Source organism: Hyperoodon ampullatus (genome assembly GCF_949752795.1).
Source record: "Hyperoodon ampullatus genome assembly, chromosome: 7".
In the NCBI taxonomy this organism is placed as follows: domain Eukaryota; kingdom Metazoa; phylum Chordata; class Mammalia; order Artiodactyla; family Ziphiidae; genus Hyperoodon; species Hyperoodon ampullatus.
In genome coordinates this window covers 105,750,848-105,774,152 of record NC_136920.1, presented here as the reverse complement: position 1 = coordinate 105,774,152, position 23,305 = coordinate 105,750,848, and the positions used below count along the sequence as shown (strand labels likewise).

Genomic DNA, 23,305 nt, shown 5'->3' with positions numbered 1-23,305 from the left:
CTTCAAAACAATACCTCTTCCTCCAAAACAAGAAAGGAAGTAAGGATGAATAACAAAAGTATAAGTTTGCATGTGGGCATGTAAAAAAGTGGAATTGTTAAAATTCTACCTTGGCAAAAACACACTTTAAAACTGTTTAACTTTTAAAAGACAAATCTTGAATTCACTATTAACCAGTCAGAAGAGAGGCATGAGAAAGCAGTCGATCTCGCCAGAATTCAGCTGTGCTTTATTCAGATCCCTGACCAGGCATAAGCTAAGGAGAGACCACTTCAGGATTTTTCCGGCATGTATAACGGAGACGGAAGCTCCCATTCTTCCGAGAAGAAAGGGAGCTTTTATGAAGATCTCAACATTTCATTTCCTTTCCTCTCCTTCCCCTCGCTGAAGGGCCCTAGAGACAATGGAGGCGATTGGCATTTTTCTCACTCTTCCGTAGTACTGAAAGCAGTGAGGAAGAAATGGTGGTGTTAGGAGCAATGGCCAAAGCCCCTGCTAGAAGCATCCAGAACTTTCTCTGCAAATTGATTTCGATTCTGCTCTCAACTCCTTCACATTAGAACGCCTCGGAGGTGGCAATCAACAAGGCTAGAGAGCAGAAAGCCGCCAACAGAAATCTGTTTAAATAACGGTGGTCACAGAACTGGTCAAATCGATAAAAGAGGAAACCACAACAGTGACCCAGGTTACGGCCCCCGCGTTTTCCAAAATTAGAGCCGGAATCGGACAAGCCCGCCCTGACGCCCGTAAGAAAATGATTCTCACTTTTCATTGGCTGACCCTCCAAGAGTTGAGACCTTGCTTCACTTTCACTGGTTGCTGCTGCTGTCACATCCTTTCACCACACCCACTTTCCCGTCGGCGCCCAGTGAGCTTTGGGGGAAAGTGATTTACAAAGGTCGGGGGCGGGAGTCCGCGAGCAACTAGACTATTTCCCCCCACGTCTCACCACGGCCCCTGCTCCGCCCACTGGCCCGAGGGCCCGCCCCTGGCCCTGCCGGGCCCCGCCTGTCCCTCCAGAGAGGGCGGGGACCAGGCGGCGGCCGAAGCCGCAGGAATATGCTGGAAGCCGGCAAGCGGGAGCCCGGGAGGTGCTGAAGGGACAGTTCCCGCCGCCTTACTTGCCCCGCAGCGGGTGGGTGGGTGGGGCGGCCCTAGAGCCAGCTGGGCACGTGAGCGATGGAGACCATCTGGATCTACCAGTTCCGCCTCATCGTGATCGGGGACTCCACAGTGGGCAAGTCGTGCCTCTTGCACCGCTTCACTCAGGGCCGCTTTCCCGGCCTGCGCTCCCCAGCCTGCGACCCCACCGTCGGCGTGGACTTCTTCTCCCGCCTGCTGGAGATCGAGCCGGGCAAGAGGATCAAGCTGCAGCTCTGGGACACGGCGGGACAGGAGCGGTTCAGGTAGGGCCGCCGGCGCCGGGACCCCAGGGACCGCGCCGCCCCCTCCATCCGCCTGGGGCACCTTCCCCAAGCGTCGGCCGCACAGGCCAGTGTCGGGAGAAGCTCTGGCCCTTCCCTCTCGAAAGTGCAAACACTCCATTCTCGCTTCCCCTTTGCCCCTCCTCTTCCAGGGACGACTTCCTCCTCCGCAGTTTCTCACTTCTTTCTTTGGCTCCCATTTCCTGCGCCCCCTTTCCGTCTTTCCTTTCCCGCCTGAGCCCAGGTCACCCTCACCAGCGCCCTCTTCCCCTGCTAGTATTTTTATCACCAACTCTTCGGCTCCCCTTCTGCCTTCTCCCCAAACTCAGTGTCCCTCGCTGTACACACCCTGACCTGGCCACCCTCCTCCAAGCTCCCGTTTTCCTCCCCTGACGGAGCGGCTTCCCATCTACGCGGCCCAGGAGAACTGCATAGAAGCGTTCCCAGATTCGTGATTGATCCATTTAGCTTCACAGCAAGCAGTGCTCCAACACAGATTACTGCATGAGCTCATTGGGCATCGTTCAGAGGGAGATGATGAATGCGGTAATGGTCTGAACACCTCACAGCACCGAATGTGGTCATCAGAAATACTGGGCCAGGACCCGTGGGATGTGTCTTGTACAGCAACTAGATGTAACATCAGGGACACAGGCACAGCAGAGGAGTTTTTTGTTGTTTTTAAGGGTTGAGTTGTCTTTAGAAGTTTGTCATCATTGGTGCTTTGGTGAAGAAAAGAGAGATGTACATACTGAGATTTGTTAGGAACTTTTCCTTTATTTTATTTATAATAGGTACTTAACGTTCCAGAGTGATAATAGATCAGAAAATACTTTTCTGCATAGAGGAGGGATCCAAAACTAAACGTAAATTGTATGCATTTCCTAGATATTTAAGATTTAACCAGATATGAAGCACATTTAAAATTTCTAGGATTCAAGGAATTTTTTTAGAGGAAACTAGGGACCTGATATATTGTAGTGTTTGGGGCTTTTTTAAGGTTGCATTATCAACTGGAACTCATTAAAGCAAGCATTTTGTAGTCTTCAGCAAGTACTCTGTTTGTGAAATAGAGTACTTATTGACCGGATTTCCCAAACATGGCTTCCCCTCACCCCAGCCAGCATCTATTCGGAATGAGATGACTCTACTTCTGTGAGAATGTTCCAACACTTTAAAGTTTTGGCTTCCATTCCCAGCTATGACACTGATTCATAGAGATAAGTGAACTGCTTAGCTTGCTTATACCATAGTTTTACAATGTGTAAAGTGGAAAGATAGTAAGGCCTGCCCTTTAGAGAAGTGTTAAAGGTTATTGATTTGAATTGTACAATACCCAGAATTCCATGAAGAAAATTTTTTTTCAAGAAGCCTCCTTTAAAATAATTTTTCAAACTCTGATTCCTCATCTGTAAAATGGAGTCATTATGATCTCTAAGACTCATTGCAGTTTTACCATTATAAGGTAGACTGCAAATTCATTCACTTGTGATCTCAATCAGAGATGAACTTGAAGATATTTCATGGTCAGAAAAAAGCATTTACTAATAGCTCTTGCTCTACCCTCTAAAGTGAAAATAATAAAAACGTGTTCTTTATACCTCTAGCAACTACTGATAATTGCAGCTACAAGAAACATAGGTAGGGCTTCCCTGGTGGCGCAGTGGTTGAGAGTCCGCCTGCCGATGCAGGGGACACGGGTTCGTGCCCTGGTCCGGGAAGATCCCACATGCCCCGAAGCGGCTGGGCCGCTGGGCCATGGCCGCTGAGCCTGCGCGTCCGGAGCCTGTGCTCCGCAACGGGAGAGGCCACAGAAGTGAGAGGCCCGCGTACCGCAAAAAAAAAAAAAAAAGAAAGAAAGAAAGAAAAGAAACATAGGTAGTAAAATCTTCTTGTGTCTAAAATTCTTTCCTTAAAAACTTATTGACAAGAAAGTAAGGGATGATTAATTTGTTAGATTTTAAAGACCTTTTCTGTTAAATACATCTTTTTTTATTGCCTTTAAGAAGCATGTAAATTGATTTTATATACACTATTAAAACCAGACAGTAACTCTCTCATAATAATGCAAGGACATTTAGGGAATGTTTACTGACAATGAGTCATACTTTATTTTGCTTGGCTCTTTACCAAAAATGTATTCCTAAATACATACATATTTCAGTAGCTGCCTCCAAATACTTGCTTTTCTCTCATTTAGCAGAATGTTTCTCCATAAAATTGCATTTAAAACAATTAATGTTAAATCATTCTGTACCTTCCTCTAAGAAAATATAGATACTTATTTTGAGTAAGCACATTTGTTTCATAGAAAGGTACTAAATAGTTCATGAATATATAGTTCTGTCATTAGTTATAATTATACCATTAGGAATTTGAGGAAAACATTCTATTTGGAGGTTTATTGGTGATTAGATATAAACTAGCAAAAAGAAACCTACTTTAGACAGTTCAGGGTATAGCTTAAAAGCATAAACAAATATGTTACAGAACAACAAAATAGTGAGCTGATGATTATGACCATAAGTAGCCTTAGTTATCTTTTTTTTACCCAGCTTTATTGAGGTATAATTGACAAATAAAGCCTTAGCTTTCGAAGTTCAGATAATACATGCTAGTAGTCAATAACTACTTACAAAAAATAAAAAGGAACAAAATCAAAGTGAAGAAGGTTTAGAAAAATGATGAATATGTGAGCATCTGTAAATTGTAACTTAACACTCAATTGTTAAGTTTTTATTATTAACACTATGTTTTAGTCAGGATAAATGTTAAATTGCTGTGTTAAGGATACTTAAAATTACAGTGCCTTCATTAACAATAGTTTATTTCTCTCTTGTGTAACAGTCTCAAGGTAAGTAGTCCAAGCTGTTGGAGTGGCCTGCTCCAGGCCATCATTCAAGTACCTTCTCTCTTAGTTTTCTGCCATCCCTAGGACATTATCTTCTTCTGTGTGAACAAAGCTGGGTTGCAGGCACACTGTGTGCCAGTTCCAGAGGAGGGGAAAGTAAAGATCTAAATCAAGTAATGTTTCTTCTAAGCAAGTGAGGCCAATGTGTTGCAGATCACTTCAGCTCTCAATTCAGTGAAGAGAAATTAGTTACAAGGCCACACTTACATGGGGCTACCATGTGCCTAGGAAAAAGGGAAGATGGATTTGGCACTGTGGGCATTGGGGGGAAACTAGCAGTCACCACTTTTATTTTTTAATCATCATAGTGGAAGAAGTTTAGCAGGAAAGGAAACAAGAATATTGCTTAACAGCGTTAATAAGGATAAGTAAGTGTAAATAAAGCTAGAAGTATAGAGAGCAAATGTAAGAATGTAAGAATATAAATTTTGAATTTTTCCCATGAAAAGCACTTAAAGCAATATGAAGATAAAAATCAGATAAAGAAAAGCAACATTAGCTGTAGGGATAGAAAACCTGAAGCTTCAAGCCAGATTTGGCCTTTTATTTCGTGTTGTCTGGCCTTGGGGGTATTACAGGTATAGCCACTGGTTGTAAAGTTCAGAGAATAATGTCCTCCTAGTGTAGTGCTTCTCAAAGCGTGTTCTGCGAACCTTCTGATTCTTTTTAAAGGATGGGTTCTGTAATCAAATAAGCTTGGAAATCCCTATATTCCATTTCTCTCTTAGAAATTCATATCAAAGACTCCAAGAAGTATTGAGCAAAGAAACCTGTTTAACTTTGATTAAACTAGCATTTCCACCATTTATTTGAGGGGCTATTCTTAAAACATGAAAATCTTTGATAACTAGTGTTCTTAGTAGTATAATTTGGGGAAAGCTTCCTTGATGAGTTGCTTTAGTCACATTCTTTGAGCAGAACCAACTAAACTTTTGAAGTTTGGAGCAATGGAAAACGTGCAGACATTAGTTAACCAGCTAATGGGCTGGTTACAGCTAAAGGACTGTAAGCAGTAATTCCTATAAAAGGGACAGCCTCCCCTGCCCCCCTAAAAATCTGAAGGTGACCTGTAACTAATACCACTTAACGTCCTGGGCCTCTCCCTAACTCTCTGCCTGCCTCTTAATCTCTTTTCCTCTAGCTCCTCTTCTACTGTGTATCTTTCTCTTCCTTATGTGTCTTACCCTTCCTTAAACTTCTTTTTATTTTTCCTTTATCCGTTTCATCTATCAGTCCCTACTCATAGTTTCCTCCCACCTTCCGTCTTTTCCTCTCCTTCCTTTTTATGTTAATGTGTCTTTTATGCTCTCATTTCTTTTTAACTTATTCTCCTTATTTACCCTCTGCCTCCCTTTTGTCTCTGTTTTCTTCTCTTCCCCTTCAAAACATTCATATGAAGTAAATGTTTAAAAGTGGTTTAATTTATGTTCTCCATTCATAATTTTAGAAGTAAGCAACATGAACATTTTATATTTCTCCTTAAGGTATCTTTTAAGATTCCTAAACTAAATAGGTTTTGTTTTTTGGTTTTTTTTTTTTAAACACCCTTACTTGATCCCCACTCTCCTTACTGTGGTTCATGATCTTCAATAGAAAAAGATTTTCTGATAGTGGATTGGTGGGTTCATATTGCATAGGTAACAGAGCAGAGATTGTCCACAATTAAGTCCCATAATCATTGCAGTCTACTGTAGTTCCAAGTTATTAGAAACAATAGAAAGCTAGACTATACTTGTATTGAGTAATCTGATAATATACTGTCTTGGTTAAAATTATTTGTGTTGTAAGTAACAGAAATATAACCAAATTAGTTTGGATATAAGGGGTAAATTATAAATGATACAGGTCTTATGAGAGACAAAAAACTCACTGAACATACAAGTGTCTAAAAATATAGAAGCTCTAATAACAAGAGTTTGTGGATTTTCTCTCTAGTCTATTTCCATTATCCAGTGCTGTCAGCTCCCAACTGTCTCAGTCTCTGAGCCTCTTATTCAAATTCTTGAAAGAAAGAATCTCATTGGCTATTTGATTGGCCAGTGAATCAGCTCCCCCAGGGTCCAGTTATTAAGATAATATATACATAAAACACAAAGGGATTATAATACAAACATCCCAGGTATGCATTATGGGTCATCCAATGCAAATGAATCCGTAAGGGTCTACTTTTTGGGAAAGAGAAATTCACAGAAGAAGGAAGTGAGCAGTCACCCCAAAAAGTATCTACTTTATGGAGTTTCAGAGTAAAACTATATGTAAGAAGGAGCCAGCATCTTTTCTAAAAAGTGTAGCAGAATGTGGAAAGATGACCTGTGTAGCCAAATGTATTTTTATATGATAAAAGTTATTTTCACTGTCCACTCAGAGCATTCAGACCATTTTGAGTGATTGTATAGTCAGCACAGTTAAGAAGCAGCCAGTAATTTCAAAAACCTGTGATTATTTTTCTTAATGTCTTTTTTCTTCAATGAATCAATTGATTTCGCATGTATAGTCAGAGCCTCAGTGACATATTGCTATATGAAAGTGATTTTACATTCTGACTATTTAGTAACTAAATATTGTAAATATAGTAGACTAAATATTGTACTCCAATGTTTGAAGGCCCTAGGCCAGCAGCAGGCAAAATTGTAAAGTAGGTAAAGCTCATTCTTGGGGACTTTGGGGCTTTCCTACTTTTCTTTCCTTCTGTTTTTGGATAGTAGGACCTTGACCTATCCTTCACTTCTATCTTCCCTCACATCTCAGTTGAAAAGCCATCCCTTACTACTCCATCTTAGCTTCAGAGAGAGAAGTAGCTAGATGACCAAGAGACACAAAATTATTAAAACTTAATAAGGGTTCTGACAGGAGTATTTCTATTCTAAAAGAGGATGACCACCTAGGAGGTAACACCTCATCTTGAAGTAACATCTCCCTGTTGGAAGAGTTATGGATCTATGGCTGATGGGTGTTGGAGTTTCCTCTCATCATGCTGCATTGATGACCACCTATTCGGACACATTGGCTCCACATTTAGCTTTCAAAAAAAGGGCTAGAAAAAAAAATTAGAGATAATGTTGCTAGTACATGAATCACTCAGTAAAGTTTTCACATGAAGAAAAGTGCTTTGCTCAGTCTGAGAGAAAGAGAGAAGAAATTTCTAGCCATTATCAGTCAGTTTGGTTAGCATACAAAGATTTCTTAACAACTTAGCCTCCATAGCCATGTTAAAGTTTAAAGAACAACTTCTTGGAATGATCTGAGAATGTTTATCTTGGTGTTTTAAGAGCCAGTTATTATCCTAGCTGAGTTAGAAGGGAATCTGCATTCTTTCAGTCTGCTCTGTCAAGCAGTGAAAAAGAAAGGTGGGGCTTCCCTGGTGGCGCAGTGGTTGACAGTCCGCCTGCCGATGCAGCGGACACGGGTTCGTGCCCTGGTCCGGGAAGATCCCACATGCCACGGAGTGGCTGGGCCCGTGAGGGATGGCCGCTGAGCCTGCGCGTCCGAAGCCTGTGCTCCGCAATGGGAGAGGCCACAACAGTGAGAGGCCCACGTACGGCAAAAAAAAAAAAAAAAAAAGATGAACTACTCAACTAATACTGAGGTATACACACACACACCCACACACACCAGAGAACATCAGATTTTACTTTATTAAGATATTTTCATTCTTTCTAAAGTGAAATACCTACAAAGTCTGTACTTTATGATACTAATATATCTGCCCCCAAATGTCAGTAACTTTTAATCAATTCTGACAATATATAATTCAGGGAAGTCCATTTAAAAATTATTACACCACACAATCTTCCTAGCTTATCAAGAAACAAATATTATTAAAACCCATTGTTTTCTGAAAAGAATCACTTTGTGTAATGAAGTACTGTTCTGACCTGTAGGAGTTCCAGAACAGAGGTCCAATATGTTTTAAATTTAAAAGTATATTTTTAGTTTAAGCTGTGAAAGAGTTTCAAAATACAGATAGTAGTTCTGTATACAAGCATGACTGAGTAAATGTCGATGGCTAGCTGGCATATTATTTTATTTTGGTTTAAAATCTTAGTGTTCTTTTAAACATTCTTAAAAAGTACTGAAGTTTTTTTCTATTTCCTTCCTATGGTGATAATTCATTTTTCATTTAGGAACAATATGCTAAATAAAATTATTTTATTACTGGCAGTAAGTCCTTAAGACCATCCACTGATATCAATAGCTAGGATATAAAGAAACCATCAAAAATATCTCAATGCCAAAAAAATGTTGAGGTAAGGGAACAGAGACTTCTCTCGTAGGTTTATTTCTACTTCACTGGTATAGTGAGTGCATCAGAGTCACCTGAGAAAGGTCTTTATCAAACCATGCCCCAAAATTCATCAGTGACTTTTCTTGGCAAAATGTTATCCTTCTCTATGCCTATTCTTTCCTCTGCTTTTTGTATAATTGGTCAAAATCTCTGCTTAAATTATCTTCCTGTACTAGGAATGTTAAAAGTGGTTTTTCTTCTGATTCTTTAGCCTTTCCAAATGTATTTCCATCTCGTAGGACTTAGTGTGATATGGCTTCAAATGGATAAGGCTGAAGGACAGCCTTAATCACAGACTCCTGCCTCAGAAATACAAAAGAATAGTGTGTGGCCCAAACTGAACCCTCTTCTCTAAGAAGAGATCAAGAGAGAATACTGCAAATGGGAGTTAGATACTAAGAACTTCCTGGCTATAAGAGAAGGCATTATGAAGAAAGATTATAGATTCTCAAATTCTAGGCATTGCCCATCATTTTTCTTCAAAGTAGCATTTTTCGGGCTTCCCGGGTGGCGCAGTGGTTGAGAGCCCGCCTGCCGATGCAGGGGACATGGGTTCGTGCCCCGGTCCGGAAAGATCCCACATGCTGTGGAGTGGCTGGGCCCATGAGCCATGGCCGCTGAGCCTGCGCGTCCGGAGCCTGTGCTCCGCAACGGGAGAGGCCACAACAGTGAGAGGCCCGTGTACCGCAAAAAAAAAAAAAAAAAAAAAAAAAAAAGTAGCATTTTTCAAACTAATAGCTGTAATTTGAGTAAAAGTTTCCTTGATCAAATAGTTTTGGAAGTACTGGGTTGTTGCCAGATTTCTCAGAGCTTTTAATATACTAATATCCTAATATACTTTGTAAACGCCCAAGACAGATATGGTATTACCCAACCCAGAGTCCTTTTACATAGAGTGTTTTAGGAACCTAGATGGAAAGATTAGAGCACTTTAGGAGCCAATACTTCAAAGAAAAATTGTAGGCAATTCCTTAAATTTTAGGAGTATATTGGAGAACCTCTCATGCTTTCTTCTCTCATATGATTCTCTGTCTCTTTTGCCGGTGCTTCTGAATGACTCCGTCAGGTCTCCCTTTTAAAACACTTGGTTGCTATATTTTAGGGCAAGATCTAATCAGATCAATAGACTCTAGAGAATCCCTTGGTTTTTGTCCCCTCCTTCAAAATTAAAAGGTTTCTCCTCTTGCCTTACTTCTAGGCACTTGTCACAGTTTTATACAGATCATGCAATATCATTAGTACTTGTTTTAAGGGCTACAGAAAGGCTATGGGATTAGGAAATCAAAAGTTAATGAAACAAATATGAGGTGAAATTTAAGACATATATGATAGGACAGATGGACAGACTCTAAAAAGAGAATTAAAAGTGGAAGAGAAGGTATAACTAATTGTATAGGAGAGGACTATTGGAGGCGAGGAAGATTAGTGAAAGACGAATTGAGAACAGAATCCAAGAAAGCGAGGGGGGAGAAGACACATGAAAGAAGCTACAGAGATCAACATTCTGGCCATTTTGATACAACCATAGGACTGGGAAGAAACAGATGGATCTGGTACAACAGTCCCTTTTTTAAAAAAATATTTATTTATTTACTTACTTACTTACTTTGGCTGCACTGGGTCTTAGTTGCGGCACACAGGATCTTCGTTGTGGCGTGTGGGCTTCTTAGTTTCGGCATGCGGACTCCTAGTTGCGGCATGCGGACTTCTTAGTTGCAGTGTGCGGGCTTCTTAGTTGTGGCATGCGGAATTCTTAGTTGCAACATGTGGACTTCTTAGTTGCAGCATGCAAATTCTTAGTTGTGGCATGCATGCAGGATCTAGTTCCCCAACCAGAGATTGAACCCCAGCCCCCTGCATTGGGAGCATGGAGTCTTTTTTTTTTAAATAAATTTATTTATTTGTTTTATATTTTATTTTTGGCTGTGTTGGGTCTTCATTGCTGCATGCAAGCTTTCTCTAGTTGCGGTGACGGGGGCTATTTTTTGTTGTGGTGTGCAGGCTTCTTATTGCGGTGGCTTCTCTTGTTGCAGAGCACGGGCTCTAGGCACGAGGGTTTCAGTAGTTGTGGCACGCAGGCTCAGTAGTTGCGGCTCGCGCGCTCTAGAGTGCAGGCTGTATAGTTGTGGCGCACAGGCTTAGTTACTCCACGGCATGTGGGATCTTCCCAGACCAGGGCTTGAACTCATATCCCCTGCATTGGCAGGCAGATTCTTAACCACTGTGCCGCCAGGGAAGTCCAGGAGCTTGCAGTCTTACCCACTGGACCACCAGGGAAGTCCCAACAGTCTCATTTATAAAATGATAGATTTAATGTCCAGAGAGTCTTTGACTTGCCCCAGGCCTTATCATTTGTTAGTGGTTTGCATAAGAGCCTAATTCTCTTAACTCCTCTGTTCAGTGCTCTTTCTGCTGCATCAGGCCTCCTGGCATGGTTGAAAAGAGTTTTATTGGCACATTGTGTAGTTTCTATCCTGAAAAATATTCTGTTTGCATACAACCCCACCCCCACTCCCATCTCTGTAGATCCAAGTTAATTACTGTGTCTGCTCAAACCATTATTTTTCGGCTATATTCAGAAACAAAAGGAGAAATAGCTTTACACAATAGAAGCGGTACTGATAACTGACAGCAAACACTTGTGGCTGCAATGACAATCAATTCTCCCCTCCATGCAGTACTCAGTGACTGCACTGCTACACTTAGTAACAGGAATGAACCCAGCCCGTTGCAGTGGAGGAATTTTATGAAGTCTTTTGCCTTGTTAGACAAGGAGAGATGTTGGGTATTAAGCAAAGCTACAAGCAAATACTGCCTATGGTGTTGTAAAGTTTCAAAAGTACTGTGAGGTAGTTTTCCATTTTTTTTCTAGAGAAACTGAAATCAATCAGGATTATGATTTATGTGTGGAAATCTATGCATTTATTTAGATTAACTGTATACCAGGCACTAGATGCAAAAATAGATATAAAAATAAATAAGATATAGTCTCACATTCAAGGTCCATGCTGTCTCTATACTGGGTAGAGTACAGACTATATTGCTATAACAGAGACTGACCAAATATATTACCTTAAATAATACAGAACTTTGTTTCTTTCTCCCCATGTTAATAGTCCAGAGTGAGCAGTTCTGGACTATCCAAGTGGCTGTGCCTCAACATCAGTTTCCAGGGTTTTCCAGTCATTGCCATTTCCTAATAAGCAAGAAGGAGAAAGAGGAAGCCTAGGGCAAATGGCATCTTCAAGCAGATGAACCTCAGACTGCACACATAACTTATCATGTCCCATCGATCCAAACTTAGTGATATGCCAAAACTAACTGTAAGAAAGCTGGGGAATATAGTTTCTATATGAGTTGCTATGTACTAGCTAAAATTCATGGAGTTCTATTACTAAAGGAAGACAGGGAGAATAGACACTGGGGGACAATTAGAGATCTTTCTCACAGACTCACAGCAAAGAAAGATAATAAATAATTGGAATAAAGGCTAGTAAGTACTAACATAAGTTCTGGTGGCAGAACAAAGGGAGGAATTGTCATCTGTGTGTAGGGTTAGGGCTAGTTTCAGAGGATGTATCAGAAAGAACGTGGTCCTTGATGCTGGGACATGAAGGATATGTCAGTAGTAAGAGAAATAACAATAGGAAATAATAACAATTAAAAAAGAAGTGGCTTCCAGTAATGATAGCAGATTGAACACCTATGCCTATTTTAGCTTTTTTTTTCCTGAAACCTCACTAAATTGACAATAGTTTTGTTTTTTAACCATAAATCCTAGCAAGGAGAATAGGTAAGGAGACGATAGCAAAAAAATTTTGGAAGTAAGAAAGCAGATGGAGGAATGGTAAATGAATTAGCAGATTAAAGAAAATTGGCTTCTAAGCTAGGGGTGGAAAAAGCTAAAGACCAAACCAGTATATATCATTGAATCCCCTAAAGATTCAGGTAATGGTGACACCAGATACTTCTGAAGTGGGAATGCTAAAATAAAGATCATTGATTGTCAGTCTGTTTAAGAAAGACTGGATCCTCACATCCCCTCCACCATTCCACACACCAGGTGACTTCCTCTACCCCCACATTAGCAAAAAACTAGAAATTTATTCTTTGAAAAGAGTTAAACATAGAGTCTCTTACTGGAAGCATCAGGCATAATTGAGGTTGGGGTCCCTTATTAAAAGTAAGGGCTTTAAGTGAATGTATGCATGTTGTATGCTAAGACTGTCTAGCCCTCTTCCCCAACTTAGCTCCCAGAATGCTAGTAATCAGACCTTCACCCTTCAAACAGGACATGGGTGAAATCATTTCTGATGAATCTGACCAGGCCAAGAAGAAAGACTTAAGAGGCCAACATTAGGGTTTCCTCAACTAAATGATCCAGCCTGATCATCTTATGAGTGAGGCTTTCAGTCTCAATGAAAGATTACAAGAAATGCTAGGAAATCTGTAACATGAAACCTAGAGACCAAAATAAACAGAAACCAAAAGCAACCAGAAAAACAAAGTTAATAAGGGAGGAGGGAATGTTTAAAAAAACAACCCCCCCAAAAAAACTCTGTCCTTAATCTTCTCAGATGGACAGTGGGAAAGTATTTAAATCATAAAAGAAGAGCAAGATACTATTTTTTCAAAAGACTATTCTGAGAACAAAAGAGCTTTTGGAAACACAATAGAAAAAAATAAAACAATATAAAGTTGGGAAAATCTCTCAAAAAGTAGGACAAAAAGACAAAGACTTAGAAAATGTATATATATTTTTAAATTAGAGGACTAGTCCAAAAGGTTCAATAAAAAAGTAACAGGCATTCCAGAAAAATGGAACAGAAAAAACAGAGGGGAGAAATCATCAGTGAAGCAATTCAAAAAAAATTTCCTAGATGTAGGGAGGGACCTGAGTTTTAAGATTGGAAGGGTCTAGCACAATAGATGAAAGTAGACACATTCTAAGGGACATCATCGTGGAATTCTAAACACTGGGGCCACAGAGAAGTTCCTACAAACTTCTGGGGTGGGGTGGGTTGGGGGAGGGACATGGATAGAAGGTCACATAAAAAAGATCAGGAATCAGATTGACTTCAGCCTTCCTGAAAACAACAGTTGAAGCTAGAAGGCAATGGAGAGACTTCAAAATTCTGAAAGAATTTTGTATCTGACCAAACTGTCATTCAGCTATGAAAGCAGAATAAGAACATGCAAGATTTCAAAATATTACCTCATGCATCTTTTTTTCCCCTCATGAATCTTTTTTAAGAAGCTACTTGAGGATGTGCTCTATATACACACACACAGACACAGACAAACACATAACGTGCATAAAAGAATAAACCAAGAATGAAGAAGACATGGGCTCTGAGGAACAGGAGATTTACCCCTGAAGAAAAGCAAAGGAAATGCCCAAGAAAATGGTGAAGGGAGATCATAGGATGCTATCTCTGCCACAGATACCAAGGACAACCAGGCCCGATCGGAGCAGGGCAGAAGATTATAAGAGAGACCTCCTCAGGAAGATGAAATTGGCAGAAAAGCTAACAGGAATGAACTTTTTAAAAAATGGCAACTGGCAGAGTTTGGGGTTAGGTTATTGAAGACTACTTGGAAAATTTAGCAAAAAGAAAAAGAAAGGAAGAAAAAGATGTGGTAGAGAGTGCTCACTCATATCTGATGCTTCTTTTCTTCTGGACACACGGGAGGAATATATTTCCCTTCCCTCTTGCACTTAGAATCATTTGACTAATTCTAACCAGTGAATTTGAGCAGAACTCACATGTGGTAGTTTTAAAATACAGCCCAGATATTTTAACGTTCTTCCTATCAAGAGGTGGGTTGTTTCTTACTATAGCATAGCCTGGCCTATCTTGATTAATATGCAAGATAATTATTAACTCTAAGGAAAAGAAATCAGTTTATTCCAGGGCTCAGCATTGAAAAGTATACATGGTCAGAATAACACAAATGCCAAGAAATGATCTTCCTAAAATTATAACAGTACAGTTTTGGCAAGTTTGGGGAATGGGAAAAATAAGAATGTGTGGTAAGTGCACAGGTAACTTTGATGAAAACACAAACTTAGAAAAAGAATGAAAAAGAAGAACAGTCTATTCAAATGACTTGAAAATAAAAGCTGCATAATTTCATACATAGAATGAAATGAGAAAAGGATAAACACCAGTATAAATTATAAATGTGGAGAGATATACAAATCACATGAAATGAAGCAATATTGAGAAAGTTGTATGGAAACAGAAGTCACAAAAATGGTAGGAGGATTATAACCCAAGAAAAAATGTTCTTTAATTATGTTAAATCACATAATGTATTATGTTGTATGGAAAATAAAATAATCATGAGAAGCTGGTCATCATCTCATTTTTGTTCTGCAAAAGGATGCCAGAAAGTGTCAGAATAAGTGCTAAAATCTTTTATACACTTTCTGGTACCATACCAAATAGAAAATAAGCATCCTTCATTATCACCTTACAGACAAATAGTGAAGCTAGAAACATTTCTCATTAATTTCTAAATTATTTGGATTTTCATATTAACTTGTTCTGCCTTCCAGAATCCACTACAAAACACAATTTGAATTACTACCAATTTAAATACAGTAGTTCTTTAGAAAAAGTGGATGATATCACCTTTATGTTTATAGTGTGAACTGTTATTCAGCCCACTTCTCTTTTTGTTATTTAGCCCATTTCATGAATCTCTACTATAAATATCAAAAGGAGATAAGCTTTTTTGTATTTCCCTCTGTTATTCTCCCATTTGCTTAGCATTTGCATGCTGCCTGGGTACAGTCTTACAGAGTCTGAACTTATCAATTCAGTTGTTTATTTATTTACAACTCTCAGTAGGCCTCATGCATGCCCAATTCTGTTTTAGACACTAGGGATACAGTGTTCCAAAAAAAGTGACAAAAATTCTTGCTCTCGTGGAGCTTATCTTCTAATGGGGGGAGATGGGCTATAACCAAATAAGTTGGAAAAATTATATAGGATGTTAGAATGTGTTAATTACTATAGAGGAAAATAGAGGATAAAAGGTGAATAGAGCATGCTGGGGGTGATAAGAAGGCCTCACTATCATAAAATGATGATCTGTGGTAAAAGAAAAATAAAAGATGGTCACAGGGGAATTGATTCACGTATTCAAAGACAGAATATGGCCATTAGGTCTTGTCAGTATTACATATAGCCTCTACAACCACAGACTTGATTTTTGATGGAAAGACCCTGGAATTATACATAGAGAATTTTAATGTTTGTATGTATGAAAAAAGATATTCTAAGTTATAAGCCCCAAGTTTCAGAAGGCAAAGGCAGGGACTGTTAGAGTCAGTAATAATACAAGGAGCGGGGAGACTTGTGTTTTAGTTTCTTGAAAGCAGTTCTAAGGGCCCGGATTACAAGGCAAGTGAAGCAAGTAAATAAAGAATCAACACAGTAACTATTCCCAGAAGGGCAGTAGGAATGTAATGTCATGGTGAAAAAAGGCACTCACAAGGCTAACGCATTCATAGGCTGCTTGCTGCCAACAGCCTTTGTCATCAAAGTACTTCCTTCCATCTTCTAAATACCTATTTGGCAATTGGCAAAGCCACAAGAAGGGCATTTCCAGTGGACCGTCTGGCTCATTTTACCCAGGTAAGTCAGCAAGTGCTCTATGTTTTGTTGCTTTTTTAAGAGACCAGTGCACATCCTATAAAGTTCATAATAATAACATCTAAGATCTCATTCACATTTTTTGGTTGCATTGCCCATATATTAAGTAATTCTTTATAAATATAAGCCAATTCCAGTGCTCTCAATTTCACTTGTCTATATTATTATTTCAGGAAAAAGAATTAGAAAAATTAAACAGTTTAAAATGTTTACATAAACAAGGCAACCATTTTTCTTTTCTATTCTAAAGCGAATATACATGTAAGAATAAACTTTGAGATGAATGGATAAAGAAAATGTGTTATATACATACAGTTGGAAATTATTCAACCATAAAAAAAAGAAGGAAATCCTGTCATATGCTACAGCATGGATGAATCTTGGGGATGTTATGCTAAGTGAAATTGAGACAGGAGGGAAGTGGGCACACACTTTAAAGGTCACAACCTTTAAAAGAATGACATTGACTATACAACATAAACTGGCTAGAACCAACCTAGGCTCAAGATGGCAGAAGATTTGACTTCCAGTAGACCTTGAGCCTCACTATATGCTCATTGTAATGCCTTAGCATGCTAAACAACACACCCACAGGTGCCATGACAGTTCCGAGGCTGACCATAAAAGGCCAAAAAGTGAGCAGTGGTCCAATTCCTGGAAATCCCTGCCGCTTCCCCAAAAGAGTTGGAATAATCCTCCCACTCGTTAGGCTATGCAATAACCCAACCCATAAAAACTAACCACTCCATATTTCAGGGCCTTGTGCCTTTTGAGATGGCCCACACTCTGCCTATATAGTGTGTATCTCCCAGAATAAACTTGCTTTCACTTTACTATGGCTCGCTCTTGAATTCTTTCCTGCACAAAGCCAAGGACCCTTGCTTGGCGGCCTGTCCCAGGGACTCACCTGAGACCTGGGACAGGACTGTCCTCTCGCTCCCCATTTTCCTGCAACAAAATAAGCCAGTCACAGAGGGACAAATACCGCATGATTTCACCTATATGAGGTAACTACAGTAGTCAGACTCAAGCAGAAAGTAGAATGGTGGTTGCTTGGGGCTGGGGGGAGGGTAGGAAATGAGTTGCTGATCAATGGGAATGGGAGTATCAGTCATGCAGAATGAAAAAGTTCTAGAGATCTGTGGTACAACATTGTGCTTATAGTTAATAATACTGTATACTTAAAAATTGTTCAGAGGGTAAATCTCATCTGTTTTTTACCACAATTTTTTTAAATGAAGGAATTTTGGCTTCATAAAGCTATGTTGAAATTTATAAAATGTTTGCGACTTTGTTTTGTATCATTCTTTTCCTAAAAAATATCTGTAGCGTCTATCAGGTCTTTGGTTGCCAGCAGCAAAACCAACTTGAGGACATTAATCAAAAACGAAAGTTACTGGAAGCATGTCTACGTGCCAGAGACTGGACAGGATAGCTGGAGGGACCAGGCTTGAAATGAACCAAAAGATCCCAGAAGTTCTGGGCAGCAAGGACCACAGGAGGCCAGTGTGGTCCCGATTGATACTGTTGCCCCTTTTTTGCCTGTTCACCCACTGCCATAAGAAGCCCCAAATGGACAATTGGCAGTCTCAGCTACTAATTCAATAGAAGCATCACGAGGTTCTCTAGTGAAAGCGTTTCTCCCTTGGATACTAAAACCTTTATATCAGCAGAGTTCAGAGTCACAGGAATTAGAAGCAACAAAAAATTTTAGTGACTCATTAAGTGTAATTGCAAGAGGTACCATCACCCCACTTTTACCCTTTGTTTCCCATACCACAGCATCTATTCATGGGGAAAAAAACACCACCTACTGTATTACTCACTAGCTTAGAATGTATACATCCTGAAGAATCATGCTAAAATCTTACAGGGTGTCAACTCCTGGACATGAGCATAACTAAATCTTTTTTTTTTAATTGAAGTATAGTTGATTTACAATGTTCTGTTAGTTTCAGGAGTACAGCAGGATGATTCAGTTTTATATATATGTATATATTCTTTTTCAGATTCTTTTCCATTAGAGGTTATTGTAATACATATTGAATATAGTTCCCTGTGATATACAGTAGGTCCTTGTTGCTTTTATATATATATGTGTGTGTGTGTGTGTGTGTGTGTGTGTGTGTATCTGTTAACATAACTGAATCTTAATAACCCATTCCACAGTTTTATAGGTGTATGCCTCTAGGTGATAGTGACAAAAGATCAATGAATCCTATGGCATCAGCCCATTTCTTCCTCTGTTAACTGAAACCTTTGTTCTATAGCAAAGTGTGGGGATACCATGACTTTGTATAACGTATTCCATAAATTCATGGATGGTGGTGCTAGCATGGCTTGAGTCCACGTTAAATGTCTATTACAGGGAGGACATATCAGTGTCTCCTCTGTGATGGTTTTCCCAGAGAAAGGTACCATATCCAAGGTGTCAGTAACTGCTGGAAAATTGGGTATTAAGCAGTGACAGTTGAGGCAAGAGAAAGTCTCTGCTCAGCCCAGTCCCAGCCTCCTATCATGATTACTGTGAGTCCAAACTGGGATAAAAATACTGACTGATGACTATAGAACAGAACATTTTGTTTCACCAATTATTAGGAACTCTTTCAAAGAGGGGGCTTTTGGTGAGTATTCACATAGGATACAGTATTTGCATACTCAAGACCCACCCACACATGCCAAACTTCCTTATTATCAGTCTTCTGATTTTGTTTTTTCCAACATGCCAAACCCTTAGCCTCTGCTCGTGAATTGGTGTAGATCCTTAACCTTCATCTCCCCATATCTTCCTCTGGAAAAAGTACCACTAAAAGTTCCACAAATGGAAGGATTTCTCGTTTCCACTATTGAGTGGAGTAGTCTGATGCCAGCATATTATTTAGAGCCATCTGTAAGGCACACTTGAATTTTTTTCCCCCTTTAACTATAGGGAAATCCACATAAGGCCATAGGTTGAGAGGGTGCTGCTGAAGTAGACATGCTGGGTGTGTGAGCCTTGTTACTCTGGGTCCCCTCAGGTCCCACCCCTATTCCTGCCTACATATATGACTTCTGCTTGATGACAAAGTTCCCGCCTGGTGAATCAGAGAACATAGCTCTTGATGAGCACTCAGATTGCACAGTCACCTGATGTTCAGGTGTCTAGTCTCAAAGCCAGGTTTTAAGCCAAGAACCGTTTCTCAAAAGTGTAATAGCTCATGACAAAGAGGACATGTCTGTATTCTAAAATGTCACATCTGTAATTGTCCAGTGGAACTTTTCCCAGGCTTTCTTTAAATCATTTATTCATTCAGTGAGACTTTCAAAGCCCAGAAGGAAATAGATATAAAATAACATGCAAAAGATGTTGCTTATAAAGAATTGTTACTCATCATTCTTTACAACTCTTGGATTCTTTACAGGGAGGCCTATCTACCTTGTTCTTTTAGGGTCTGTTCCCTGCCTCCTTAGAATACCTTCAAGAACTTCTGAAGACCTAAGTGTCTCGACCCAAGAGAGGAAGTTCCAGAGAAAGATAGATGTTCCCTCATCATCTCTGTAAGACCTGCCTTTCAAGTTCCATTTTTCAGTCTTGAAGGCCTGTCTCTTCCCCTAAATAACTGACAGCAGGGATGCCCAGCTGTTTTAGGGGAAACCCTGCCTTTTAGGACAACTAATTATGAATCTGAAGGCTAACCATATCAGAATTCTAAATCTAATATCCAGACACAAACTGGAGATCAAATTATTATACAGAAAAAGGCAGATGTCCTATTAAGACCTTTTATTCTGACTAATTATTAATAAGGGCTATTTTACAGAATATGTTACATATACTTTGCTATAATTTTATTCTATAGAATGATTTGGAAACTGTGTTCCAAATATGTTTTCAAAATTAAATACAAAGTGCTAGAAAATATGGTATTTCCTATATGCCTCTGCCTAATAGACAAGCATTTCAATGTTGAATTTTTAAACACAAAACCATGTTGTTTTAAATTATACTAATGGTAAATTAATTGCAGGGGGTGGGTGGTAATGCTGAGTAAATGAAAGCTTTCAGTCTAATAACAGCCTTAATTAGGTTTCTCTTAAGACACTGCACATCTGTCTAAATTCACACATATACAGATGAGTAGCAAAACAATAACAAATTATCCCTCAAAATTAAAAAAAAAAGCAAGAACTTAAATGAACTGCATTATTTGTAGCCTGCCAGTGATAGTGGGAGATTTTTTTCTTGCTGTCAACAACTGTACGGTACAGTAGTCCTTGAGAGAGGTTGTTTTTTTAAGTAGTCGCTTGAGAACCTCTCTACCATGAATTCTGAGACGGGAAGCAGGAGATACGGAAAGGGGAGGTAAACTTTCTTCAACAAGTGGTACTTGTGGTATCAGGTCACTGAACTGAGCTGTGATTTCAGCAATAAGGATAAAGAAGGTATGTAAAAGTTGGAAAGTACCAAATAACACACTGGCCCTCCACAAAGATCTTTGGTGCCTCAGGCAAGTAACAGATGAACTTGCTTAAGGATGATCTCAATGCTTAAGATCACTGACAACTTGGGATAATTCCCTGGCGGTCCACTGGTTAGGACTCTGCGATTCCACTGCAGGGGGCCCCGGGTTTGATCCCTGGTCAGGGAACTAAGACCCCACAAGCCACGCAGCACGACCAAAAAAAACAAGATCACTGACAACTTGGAAACTGAGACACATGTGATTTCTGGCTAATACAACATTTAACACTTTCCCTCTCTGATAAGATTAATTAATCCAATATAGCAAATATTAAATTACATCCATCACTTGCCAGGAAGTTCTTAGATACATAGACAGAATATGTTTAACCCTCAAGGAACTTTGAATTGAGTAGGAGACATACCAACAAACCCAATCAGCACATTATGAAAACTGATATAATGGCGGTAGGCCAAAGGTTCAATGGAATTATAAGAGAGAGAAGTGCCTAAGAGAGGTAGAGGGGGAGAAGACAGTGACAGGGAAGGCTTCTTATATGACAGGATTTTTGAACTGACTCAAAGCAGAAATAGGAGTTTGCTGGCAAAAAAAAAAAGGGTAGAAGACATTCTAGGTAGAGAAAACAACATATGTAAAGGCAAAAATATAAAACAGTATAGTCTTGGCCCCTTGCCTCATGATTCAGTCAGGAAACAAATGGCACACTTGAAAGGTTAACTGAAAAGAGTTTAATGAAGTGACTTTCCAGAAATGCGGGCAAGGTCAAGGGCACCAACAAAGGATGGTGATGCATTCAGTAATAGCAACAGTGGGAAGCCATTAACGACCTGGCCAGAAGGGGCAAGGAAAGGAAATGAGATTGCCAGAACCTGGTGAAAGCCATAGCCATGGGAGAGGGGCTACCCAACAGGAACCTTGATCAGAAGAGACTAGATCTGGGGCTTCCTTGGTGACGCAGTGGTTGAGAGTCTGCCTGCCGATGCAGGGGACACGGGTTCGTGCCCCGGTCCGGGAAGATCCCACATGCCGTGGAGCGGCTAGGCCCGTGAGCCATGGTCGCTGAGCCTGCACATCCGGAGCCTGTGCTCCGCAACGGGAGAGGCCACAACAGTGAGAAGCCCGCATATCGCAAAAAAAAAAAAAAAAAAAAAAAAGAAGAGACTAGATCTGTAGAGGCAAACGATCATAAGTATGCACATCTCAGATTCATATCCCAGGTCTGAACAATTTCCTGTTTCTTGAATAGGTATAGCCCAGGACTAAACCTGTAACTGACATTATAACAAGTTTGCCCTTGTTTCTTCTTCCTTAACTGACAGAAAGAGAAGCCTGTTGATTTAAATGATAGGGAGAGATTCTTAAGATCTGGTCTGCTGTGCAACCTCTGCCCCACACCAAATCTTCTTGTGTGCCTACTTTTAACCACAGTAATGTGATAATTATTCTATCAGATATTTAAAAATAAAAAGTAATCCTGAGTGTGAGATGACATGTAAGTGCTTATTTGTCTATTTTAAAATATCTACTTTAATGTCAGTGGATGAAACTGGCTTGCATATTAGTTTCATAGAATTTTTTTGTTCACTTTGACACTTCATATTTGACTTATAAACTCTAGTTAAATCACATTAATTACAACCTTTTTTTCTATTTATTTTTCAGATCAATAACTCGATCTTATTACCGCAACTCGGTTGGTGGATTTTTAGTATTTGACATTACTAACCGACGATCTTTTGAACATGTGAAAGATTGGCTAGAAGAAGCAAAAATGCATGTACAGCCATTTCAGATTGTATTTCTGCTAGTGGGACATAAATGTGATTTAGCTTCACAACGTCAAGTTACAAGGGAAGAAGCTGAAAGACTGTCAGCAGACTGTGGAATGAAGTATATAGAAACCTCAGCAAAAGATGCTACAAATGTTGAGGAATCCTTCACTATCTTGACAAGAGACATATATGAGCTTATTAAAAGGGGAGAAATTTGTATTCAGGATGGCTGGGAAGGGGTTAAAAGTGGTTTTGTTCCAAATACTGTGCATTCTTCTGAGGAAGCAGTAAAACCCAGGAAAGAGTGCTTCTGCTGACTTCATACATGCCAAAGAACTAAGAACAGATCGGGTGTCATTTCAGGATAAATACCAACATTAACAACAGAATGATGTAATGAAAGCATTTTAAAAAGTTATAAACCCATGCTAACACTATTTTGTAAGGTATTTGATTCAGAGCATTTCTGGAAACTGGAGTATCTACATAATTACCTCCATTCTCACTTTGTTAGCATATAACTGACTATAATATCCAAATATGTCAATATTACTCATTTTTCTTGACAGTTTGAAATGGATGTTTTGTGCATATATAATCTGATTGAAAAGATTTTACCAGGAATTACATTCTCTAGTGTTAATTAATTAATATTAAATAGTAAAGTGGATTTAAAAGTGCACTGTTTACTTATAAAGTAAACAATCACAGAGTTATTAACTAGGCCTAAAATAACAATTCCTTGTTTAAGGTACCAGGTTTTTAACCATTCTCTGAAATATTTAT

The 23,305-nt window shown here is 39.5% G+C and overlaps 1 protein-coding gene across 1 annotated transcript; it reads left to right on the top strand.

Annotated features, from left to right (window-relative positions):
• Positions 1-1,066: 1,066 nt before the first annotated feature.
• Positions 1,067-22,836, top strand: RAB39A (RAB39A, member RAS oncogene family; the record flags this gene model as incomplete). The annotated part of the gene is made up of 2 exons (XM_079708384.1): positions 1,067-1,406; positions 22,410-22,836. The coding sequence occupies exons 1-2, from the start codon at positions 1,180-1,182 to the stop codon at positions 22,834-22,836; spliced, it is 654 nt and encodes a 217-aa protein (XP_079564510.1). The 5' UTR covers positions 1,067-1,179.
• Between the last annotated feature and the right edge of the window lie 469 nt (positions 22,837-23,305).